The sequence below is a fragment of the Chinchilla lanigera genome, unplaced genomic scaffold, assembly GCF_000276665.1.
Source record: "Chinchilla lanigera isolate Chin_1 unplaced genomic scaffold, ChiLan1.0 scaffold00030, whole genome shotgun sequence".
In the NCBI taxonomy this organism is placed as follows: Eukaryota; Metazoa; Chordata; class Mammalia; order Rodentia; family Chinchillidae; genus Chinchilla; species Chinchilla lanigera.
The window spans coordinates 9,656,737-9,668,087 of record NW_004955431.1 but is presented as its reverse complement, the minus strand read 5'-3'; the positions used below and the strand labels follow the sequence as shown (position 1 = coordinate 9,668,087).

Sequence of the window (11,351 nt, the reverse complement as noted above, 5' to 3'; positions counted from 1 at the left end):
GAGGGGGTCGCCATGGCGATGCGGCCCCGCGCGCGCACGCCCGCCGCGGTTGGCATGGAAGCGGAGCCGGGGGAGCCTGGGGGCGCCGCTGATTGGCCGGCTCCACAGACGCGGGTGGGTTGAAAGTAATTAGCGCAGAGCGGGCGGCCGCCGCCGCAGGGAGCCTGGCGCCCCCCGCTGGAATCTCTTAACACCTCGGGGTCCTCCCTCCCTCGCCCGCCCCGCCGCGCCCGTCCCGCCCCAGGGGGCCTTTCTTGGAAATAAAGCGGAGGAGAGCCCCGTTCGCTGTAGGTTCCAAACAGGTTTTGGGCCCCCTCTTTCTGGTGGGAGGAGGCAGCGCCTTGTTTGTCACTTGGGAAGGGGACACACTTTCCCGCCCTCAGGTATGCTGGACCTACTGTTTGGGGTTAGGGAGAATGAACTTCGAAGAGGTAAAAACTAGAGCTCACGGGTTTAAACTCCCAAATAACCTGAGCTTTTTAGTATTCCAACTTGAAGGGTTAGCAGGGTGTCTCTGACGTTTTAGCCCTCAACTCAGTTCTGGAACAGAGCTCTGGGGGATTGAAATGACTATTTGGGTTCAGCGCAGCTTTGGTTGCTCAAGACCCTTTTAACTGTTAATAATTACTGGGAAGACAGATGGGCAAGTGGTGCTGATTCCGTGGCTTGGTACTCTCGTCCTCGAGGTTTGCTGCACCCTTGGAGCCTCGGTGGGTGGGGAGGGTTGATAAGCCAGTTTGTCTGTGTCTTTTTCCCTGATAGCAGCGTGTGGAGGCCAAGACAATGCATCACAGCGACTCGAAGAACGGAGTCGTTCTGGCTCAAGTGACCCGAGGTCCTGGTGCTTGTCAGGTGCTCACAAGAGCCCAGCTCGGCCAGGATCCCTCACAGAGGACAGTGTTGGGGGTGCTAAGTGAGAATGAGCAGTACAGGAAGACCTATGGCCAGGTAATGACCCAGAAGCCCTGGGAAAGATGCTGTGAAGAATGGCCTTCCTGCCCTGGTTGGGAGGTGCTTTTCTTTTACCTGTGTACTGCAACTCTCCTTCAGTATTACAACTCTGGAATCTGGCCTAGGGCGAAGTTGATTTCTGAAGATCACCTTGACAGTTCCTTTTGAAGAGAGAAATAGTGATTAATTTTCTTTGTTCTTAGCTTTCCAGGACACAGGTCTAGAAACTATTTGGATTAAGTATATGTTCAATGATTGAAAGACTAGGCTGAAAGGCAATGTGACTGCATAGAATAAACTCTGGAGCTGGAGTTCTACCAGCTCAGAAGTGCTGAGTCTGAGCTGGGCCATGCCTGAAGCAATCCTGGATAATATTTGCTGTGTTCATAGGGATGGTGTGAGAATCAGTGTTGGATCAAACTTACTTACCAGGTTACCTAAAAAACGGTTACTTTAGAGCAGACATCTCCCCTCTGCTAAGAGAGTGTGAAAACATGGCATGGAGCCTCAGATAATAGTTACATGTGCTTAGCTAATCGTAGCTGTGCTTGCCTTTGAAGACTGACAGCAAATCTAAACACTTAAATGCCAAAGAGGACTTGGAATCTTAGGAATGCATTTTTGAGACAGAAAAAAATGCTTCTCTAATTCTGTTATTAGGCCAGCCCATATAATGACACTTTAAGCCCATACTGTGTGTCTGTTATTTGACAGATGCAGTGATCTCTTTCCCATTTTATAGGTGGGAGAGTCTGAGAGGTTTAACAGCCCACTCCCAAAATGTTACAGTCAAGGCTAAATTAGAAACCTCTCCTCTACTACCTCCTCAGGTCATCAGACTTTTGGTGTGGGATTAGTTTAAAGAGAGAAAAGTATACAAAAAATGCTTGGTTTGAAGCTGTGGAGAGAATTGAAAGTGCTTTTAACAAATATAGCTGTCTTAGCAATATTTACATCTTTAAACATACAGTCTAAGACTATACTTATGATTTGATGGTTGTGCCATTGCTGAATGGTTTCATTTTAAATGCACAACTCAGTATGTTAGTAAATGACCTGTCCTGTTGCCTGGTGCCATTGCTTGGCACTGCCTCTACATTTCACTGCGCTGTTCCTTTATGGCCTCCTTAGTTAGAAACCTGTTTCCTGCCTCCCCGCGGCTCTTTCTCCATCCTTACCCTCAGCTAATCCTATTTCCTCCTCCCATGTGCCGGATACCCTGTCTCCCGCATCTTGTTCTGTGGTTGATGTGCCCTTATGCAAGGTGAACCCTCGAGAGTGCACTGCCTCATACATCCTCTTCTCTCCTCAAGGGTATCTCTCCATCAGCTCTTCATTTTTCTCATCTGTTTTCTCTTCTATACAGCGCCAATACAAATGTATTATAATATATTTTTTTGTTTTTGTTGTTGTTTTTTTTTTTTTTCCCGGTATCAGGAATTGAACTCATGACCTCGTGCTTGCCAGGCAGGCGCTTTGCCGCTATGCGAAGTCCCCAGCCCCTATTAGAACATTTTCTAACTTCAAAAGCTTTTGATCACACAGCTCTTTGCAGCTACTATTCAATTTTAGCCACTGAGAGTTTGTCTGTCCCACTGGTATGTAAGCTCGGTCAGAGAGACTGAGGATTTGCCCTGTCATATTCTCCGCTGTATTCCTAGTACTGAGGACAGTATCTAGCCAGAGCAGCTCACAATATTTATTGACTGAGTTCTTTCCATCTGTAGGTCTCCTGTTGTCTTTGACCCAAACCCTTTTACTTTCCTTACTTGAATGATTAACAGCATTTTACGTGGCTGACTACTTTTTTCTTCTTTGAAATAATTTCTTTTTGCTCAGATTGGAGAACATTATTCTCTCCAGGCGTCCTGGCTTGCTCGTTTGCCCGTCTGTGTACCTGGGTTTGTCTTTAGGTCTCCAGTCTCTGAAAGTCAAACTGCCCTGAGGCTTGGTCTTCCGTTTTGAGCTTGTACTTACTCTCTTGGTCTCTTAGCATCAAAGTATCTTTTAATGGTTCGTGTTTGCATCTTCAGCCTGGGCCTCTGCGCTGTACTGATCGCTCTTGTATCCAGCAGCCCCCTTGACATCGCCACTGGGATGTATGAAAGATATCTCTATTGTGCAAAACCAGCCACCGGCCCTTTAACCTGCTCCCAACTTGCTCTTCCCATTGTCTTCCTTATCTCAGTAAATGGAATCTCCATCCTGTCTAATAATAATAATCGGTCCTGACACCTTTGCCATCCTTGATTATTTTTTTCAACCACCCATCTAAACTGATTAGTAGTTCTACTTTTAAAAATGCCTGGACTCTCTTCCCCTCTCATCCTTTTCTGTCACTACCCTGATTGAAACCCCTATTGTCTCTCCTAGGATTAGCAAGTTTTGTAACAAGTCGTCTAACTTTGACCTTTGTTTCTACAGCTGTACCCAGCCAAAATGATCCTTTCAGAACTTGGACTATATTACTCCTCTGCCCAAAATCTGTCCATGACTTCCCTCTCTGCATAAAAGCCAATTCTTAAATGGCCTATGGTAATCATCCAGGAGTTGGCTTCTCTTTTTCCTGACCTGGTGTACTACCCTGCTCTTTTTCTCACTTTGGTCTACTACATCTTTTCCTGTTTGTCCCTCTATCCCTTCCCTACCTCTAGGTTGAACATCTGTTCACTGCTAAATTCTGGATATGTGGAACAGCATCATTAAATATTTGTTTAATGAACATATATCTCAGTCTGTGTACATATATGTATGTAGCAAAAGTCAGACTTGGCAGTAACTTGGAGTCGTGATTACTTGGTTATAGTAACTTGTGATTGTGGTCCTTTATAGTTCCTAAATTTTTTTTTCTCAAATACTACTATAAAGGTTTTTTTTTTCTTTTAAATAACTGGGTGTGAAATGGAATTTTATAGAGGCTTGCACCTGAAAGTTAACTTTTTAAGAAAAAGAGCTGACTGTAGGAACTCAGTAACTATGTGTTAACATCTGTGCAGAACGCTTATAAAATCTTGCAATCTTGTGATGCTATAAGCATAAAGCCAACTTGCAGTTTTCCTGCTACATGATACCTGTTTCATTTTGGAGGAGAGCGATAGCTTTTCTTCCTTCTATAATCTTGAGTTCTTTGTGATACATATTTGTATATAAAAAAAACAAGAAATTTTAGGTAGCACTTTTCCTATTTTAAATGTAGATTAAAAACAAGGGGAAAATAATAATTTCTAAGTTTTATTCTCTGGAATTATATTGTCAGCATAGATATTTCAGTTTAGGATTTACCTTGCCAAGCAGCAGGTTTGATGCACGGTCACACAGGCCTAGATAGCCTTTGGGGGTGGCCTCTAACAAGAGATTTCATTCTTGTTTTAAAGGAGATCACAGCGTTGAGGTGTTTTTCTGGACCAGAAAATATCTTCCCTCCATCTGGAAAGAACTTGTTGTCTGACTATGGGGTTCCTGAGCCAGCCAAGCATGGATTTGATATTTACATGGATGAGCCCGAGCAGGAGGAGAAAAACAGCTGCCCGGGTAGAGAAGGGGTGGCCTTGGAGGATGTGTGTGAGGTAGACACCAGCACACTCAAATCGGACCTTCACTTCCTGCTAGATTTCAACACAGGTAATCTGACACATACACAGCTTGATGGCGCCTTGTGTTCACAACTATTGCAGCGTCTCAGTAGGAAGTAACCAGAAAGAGAAAAACACAACTTTTCACAGTAGCCTGGGGAGGATGAGTGCGTAGAGTGAGTTTTAAATTAAATGCATTATCTGACAGTGGTCAATCTCTGCAGTTTCGCCTATGCTAGTGGATTCGTCCCTCCATTCCCAGTCAGAAGTCATGTCAGAATTTGACACAGATGTGATGAATGTGACTGAATATGCTGAAGAAATTCATCAGTACCTTCGAGAAGCTGAGGTGAGTTCTCCCAGCTTCTGGTTCAATTTCCAGTACCCCAAGCTCTTAATTTTTTAAGTTACAAATTCTTGGCTGTGGCCACTGGTGAATGGCGCTGACATGACAACTAAACATAAGAAATATATAAAAATAATACAAGTTGACCAGCCGTAATCTGAAAATCTAAAATCTGAACTGCTCTAAAATCTGGAACTTTTTTGAGCACTGACATAACGCCACATGTGGAAAATTCCATATCGTGAAACTTTGTTTCATGTACAGAATTATTAAAATTATTCTATAGAATTATACTTTATACTCAGGCTATGTGTGCTAGGTATATGTGAAGCATAATAAATTTTGTGTTTAGGCTAGGGTACTAACTTCAAGGTATCCCAGTATACTTATGTAAATATCCCCGAATGTGAAAAAATCTAAGACTGAAGCATTTCTGTTCCTAAGCATCTGAGATAAAGTACATCTACCATGTAGTTTTGATAGTGAGTAACAGTTATATGAATGATTTCTCTGTGGCCCAAAGAATTTTTATGCTAAGTATTTCATTCTTAGGAATAGTGCATATTGTTACCTTCTTCCTTAGTTGAGCTATTAACTCATTACATTTCGCACTTTCTTCCTTATCATGATAAAGATTTCTTTGGTTCTGAATCAGTGTCCTCTTGACATTTGCTCAGGGGATGTGTTCTAATAGTGACTATACTGGTGAGTGATCTTTCTGATATTGCAGCTATTTACATATCCAAACTCTTCCTCCATGCAGACAAGATACAGACCCAAAGCGCACTACATGAGGAAACAACCGGACATCACGGAAGGCATGCGCACTATTCTAGTGGACTGGCTGGTAGAGGTTGGGGAAGAATATAAATTTCGAGCAGAAACTCTGTACCTGGCTGTCAACTTCCTGGACAGATTTCTTTCCTGCATGTCTGTTCTGAGAGGGAAATTGCAGCTTGTCGGGACAGCAGCTCTTCTTCTGGCTTCGTAAGTGTTCTTTCAGCTTGAATAATATGAAGCTATCTCCTGTCAAAACACTTGATTTTTTTCTGCATTTATTGAAGAAATGCAATGCTTGATAATTAAAACTATTCATGCCTCTTTTGATAAAAGATCATCATCTTTGTAGGAGTTACTGAGAAACTGAATCTGCCCACATATTCACTCTTCAATTCAGATGTTTAAGATTTATAGCAAGAAGTTCAATATCATGACAAAAGCAGCCGTCAACTCAAATTCAGGATCTACTTTAACTCTTTTGCAGTGTAGTCTTTTAGCTGTGTTCTAATACAAGTAAAAGTCCTATTTAAAGAGATTTTGGTTATATAAAAGATGTTTTCATGATCTAGCAAATAACCCATAATAACACAGTTTATTTGGTTACAGTGAATAAACATTTTTTAGCTGGTTCTGTTTCTATCAGTGATTCATAAAAGTACCTAATTATGTGGGAAAAGAGAGCTGGGCTGTGGCTGAGCTGCCTTTAAGTGACCTGTTGCTGAGCTGCAGTTTCTATTCTTTGGGTTTCTCATATTCTACTTACTAATATGTAAAACTTGCCGGTAGTACCTCAGAGAAAGTAAGAGCAAAAGCAGAAGGAAAGAAGTTATAATGGTAAAATGATATCGTTATGTTTTTCTTGGATACTCAGCATCATTGCAAATTCAATAGAGAAAGATGAACACAGTCTTCTTAAAAATTAAAGGGCTATGCAATTTTTTTATTCTCATTGTGTTCATCATAACATTCTTATCCACAAAATGATTTGAGGTTTATACAAGTAATGAGTATTCACCTGTAATGTCTGTTATGCAAAATCTTTGAGTATATCAGAGGCCAAAACCTAAAATTCTCAGTTGGAAATGGTTTCTAGCACTATTCCCAGCAGTAAGTAAAATATATCCTTGTAATAGTCATGTTCTTGGGCTGGAAGCAAGCTCCTAATGTTTCCGTAGCCCTGTGCCATTCAGTGATACTGAAGGGGAAATGAGGTTTTAATGAAGAACTCTGAAGGTCGGTGCTGAGACGCGGCAGTAGAGCCATGCATTCCAGACATTACTCCTAAAGGTTGTTTACCTTTCTCAGGAAATATGAAGAGATATACCCACCGGAAGTAGAGGAGTTTGTCTATATAACTGATGACACATACACAAAGCGACAGCTGTTAAGGATGGAGCACCTGTTTCTGAAAGTCCTGGCTTTCGATCTGGCAGTACCAACCACCAACCAGTTTCTCCTTCAGTACTTAAGACGGCAGGGCGTGTGTGTCAGAACCGAGAACCTGGCGAAGGTATGCCACACTGCTTCCTGGAACTGCAGGCGCAAGGAGGGTGAAAAGCATCCTTTCCCAATCGTCCCTCAGTTTTTCTGTTCTTTCCAGTTTTTTCCTTGGGCCAGAGGAACTTCTTTAGCAACTTTAGAGAACTAATTTTAAGAACACATCTGGCTACAAGACATAACCTTGGACTACATTTGGCAGGCACAGGCTATCTAATCACCAACAATAAAAGACATCTAAGCTTGCAGACTATTCCCTTGTTGGATACAAATCACAAGCCATGCTTGTTAGTTTGAGGAAAAAAAAAATGAATGTAGTTAAATTGGGTTCTAAACTCATCCTGACCTGCTAAGAAATGAACCACCATTTGGTCATTTGGAGTTTCAAAAATTTAGTTGAAGGTATTAGAGTATGGTTTGGTCACCTTTTTTTCCCAATTACTAGGATATCTGGTAATTTATATGGTATTCAAAGAGTAGCAAGAATGTCTATATAGGTTTTCCAGTGTTTGCTGAAAAATGTGTTCCCACTGGTGTGGTTCTAGCCTTGGAACTGTGTTCCTTTGCCTGATAAATTAATAGCTTTTATATAGTCATTTTTTTTTGCCTTTTAACTGAAGGCTCTGATCCTATTGCAGGTGCCATACCAACCCTACTTTATCTGACCAGCATAAATTGTATTACTAGCATACAATAAGAAAAGCAAGCTATAATATGTACAGTGTGGGTAGGCAAAATACAAGGTATGGAAATTTTATTAAAATCTGAATGCAATTTTGGTTAGGGACAAATGTTGGTTGTTCATTTCTGTGCTCATTACTAGATACTGGTTAAGCAAAAATAAGATACAGTTTATTACTTTGATATTTCTAGGTCTGCTTATGACTTTGGTCAAACTTGACATTTTCTGTTGCACTTAGTATGTTGCAGAACTGAGTCTACTTGAAGCTGACCCATTCTTGAAATATCTTCCTTCACTGATAGCCGCAGCAGCTTATTGCCTAGCGAACTATATTGTGAACAGGCACTTCTGGGTAAGAGTCTTTCTTTTTTTCCAATGAAATGTGAGGCATGTCCAGAGATTTAAAATCTGTTAAGTAACTTTGAAGGATTAGACTGGGCTTGCCCCTGGTGAAGGCAAATTAGTATAATAAGGACCTGTTGTCTGGGCAGCACACTGCAGCCTGCTGCTGTTTCCAGCTGCTTTACTCTGTGGGGAGCAGAGAGGGCAAGAAGTCAAGTAGGTGGTGTTACAGCTCTGCAGGACCTGAAACCTCAGTGCCTGCTGCTATGCTTGGAGAGACCCTGAAGTGCATTCACTGGTGACTTCAAGCAAAAGCCATTGACTTTTATTTTGCCCTCTCTCAGCCAAATCAAATCACACTGCATCAAACTCTACCACACCAAACCACATCAAACCGCACCAAACCAAACCAGGGTCTGGTGAGGATGACCAGAAGATTATACCAGGATTACGGGAGATTAGGACCATCCATGTCACCTCTTGCCCAAGAACGTGGCAAGGTCATAAACAGCCCCCTTAAGGTCTGCTTTGTGCTAGCAGAAGTAGGACGAAGTATCTCCCTTCATTTTCTGGAATATTTATTTTCTACGTTGCATTTGACTAAGAATGTTTCATATTCTATGTAAACAGGAAAATTGGTAAGTATGGCTCTTTAAGGTCCAGTAAAGTCCCATTCATGAGGAAACAGGAAAAGTGACCCACACTCAAATTAAGAAGTATAAATACACAATGTAAGTGAACTTAGAAATGTAGAACTCTGGCTGTTTTAAAAAATATTGCGTAGCTCAAATATCTGAAGGATGTGAATATGGTTTCTTTTGAGATGAATATGGATACTTAGTAAGGAATTAATTCTCTTTACTTCACAATCATTTTTCTTCAGATTTTAATGTCTTACGGAGTTATGTAAAACACATTTTTTTCCTTTTGTCTTGATTAGCCAGAAACGCTTGCTGCATTTACAGGCTATTCATTAAGTGAAATCGTGCCTTGCCTGAGTGAACTACATAAAGCATGCCTTGATATACCCCATCGACCTCAGCAGGCAATTAGGGAAAAGTATAAGTCTCCAAAGTAAGTTACTGACATTTTCTTATCTTGGCTGGCTATTTAAAGCTTTGTGGGTAATAGCTGTATCAGTATTAGAAATAGAATAAATTGAATATCTGATGTTAGGTTGGAATCACAATATTACATTTTCAATCAAGGAAATGAATTTGGAGAGGCCTAGGTTTATAATTTGTCAGTTTATAGCACCAGCTTCCTTCCAGTCTGTTAAAACTATGAAAGCATTTCCTGTGGCCTGGGATTTTTACAGACCTGACAGGCTTGGCGTGCGCTGACTTTGCTGTGGATTTCATTTCAGATACCTACACGTGTCCCTGATGGAACCACCCGCAGTGCTGCCTCTGCAGTAAGTGTCAGAACAGAAGCACTTCCAGAACTCAACTGCCAGATCAACAGAATTGCTCTTAATTTTCATAGGTTTCTGCAGCTTGACTCAACTATTTTCAATATAGATGCTTTAAAATATAAAAATGTATTGGTTCTGTTAGACTTTAATAGCTTGTAAAATAGTTTAGCATTTTTAAAGAATAAACTTGCCTTGTGACCATGTGTTGTGTTAGGCTTATTTATTGTTTGTATGACTGACATACTTGCCTGGGATTTTAGTTGGGAATGTCTTTACATAGAAGAATTAAACACAAGTAGATTTTGGAAAAATGAGAGTAAATGAAGTTCATCCCAAATTTTGTTTCAAGCTGTAATGAAATCACAAAATATAGCCATAGTTTACATATTTTGTGACCACTTCTTTATGAGTTCTTAGAAGGTTTTAGTGTTGCCAACCCCACCAACCCCCCTGAAACAACATTCTCAATTCATCTTCATTCCTAGATCAATGAAGAAATCAACATTTCCTTAAAGCATTAAGATGTATTACACGTGTTTCCCAAAGGGGATATAGGACATGTGTGGATGCAGAATCCTCTGTCTTTGTGTTACACGGTGAGGTAGTTGCAGTCTTATGTTCTAATTTATTCCCAGATATATTTCCATTCATATACATGCTGAACTTTCCAGCTATCCTTTTGTACTCAGCAATGTGACAGACAAATTGCCCCATGCAAGGAGATGCAGCAGGAGAGGACAGTTATGGCTGACTTTGGTGATAGAAATGTTGTTTGCTTCTTTCAAGGCTTAAAGATTTGAGTGACTCAGCCAGTGAGGGAAGCTTCCTCTCATTATCTACCTGTTTGTGTCACTGACCACTTACTTCCCAATGGCATGTGTAGCTGTTGCAGATTGAACCTTGACATAACATTTTTATCCAAATACAAATAACACTTTATTTATTTATTTGGAGTACAAGGGTTTGAACCCAGTGCCTTATACGTGCTAGGTAAGTGTTCTACCATCGACCTACATCCCCAGCTCAATAATGTTTTCTTTTCCTGGTGATGTTTTTGTTTGGAATGTTTTGCTTCAGCTAAGAAGGACCTTGTAAAAATAGGACTCAACTGAGAATTACTTTGTAAAGGAAATTTTTATTTCTAAAAGCAATCCAAAAGTAGCCCTGACTCTAGGCCATGAAACCATGCTATAACACTTAGAGCGCTGAGCACATAATTTATGTTCTTTGCTATAAAATGTTTACACATAACTTGTTCCTGCTCACACACCCACTGATTGCACCAGGTAGTCCTTGATTTTGATTTCCTTTTACTTTGTTGTGTCCCTGAAATACTTCACTTAAAAATAATATAACTGTCACCTAGGTACCTCCCACTCAACTTACAAGTGAATAGCAGCCATCTGTGTATTCCCACTTTCATCCCATGCTTTTTGTTCCTGAATTTGATGCTAATCAAGTCCATGCATAGTTTTTATACTTTGTAAAAATATGACCATAAATAATGATGTTTTTGAAATTTAATGGTTATTGATGATCTCTGTACCCTCCAGCAAACAATATCTTAGGTGTTATCATTTATCAAGATTTTACATATTAAGTAAATAGAATCCTAGTTATTTATATATTGTATAGTCTTATATTAATATATATTTACTTACACTGTTGTATTGTCTTATATGAATCATAGATCTATGATTTATCTATTCTTTTGATTTTCTCTGTCTTTCTCTCTGCCCAATTCCACCCACTATTTGTCACCCAGGA

The 11,351-nt window shown here is 40.5% G+C and overlaps 1 protein-coding gene across 1 annotated transcript in view; it reads left to right on the top strand.

The window, feature by feature from the left end:
* Ccna1 (cyclin A1) overlaps positions 1-9,787 on the top strand; it is a gene marked incomplete in the record, with an annotated part of 10,359 nt that extends 572 nt beyond the window's left edge. Inside the window, 9 exon segments of the mRNA XM_005387680.2 lie at positions 1-114; positions 763-948; positions 4,326-4,572; positions 4,748-4,872; positions 5,633-5,856; positions 6,955-7,159; positions 8,067-8,180; positions 9,111-9,244; positions 9,537-9,787. Coding sequence (XP_005387737.1) covers positions 13-114; positions 763-948; positions 4,326-4,572; positions 4,748-4,872; positions 5,633-5,856; positions 6,955-7,159; positions 8,067-8,180; positions 9,111-9,244; positions 9,537-9,588 — 1,389 coding nt within the window.
* Positions 9,788-11,351: the final 1,564 nt, after the last annotated feature.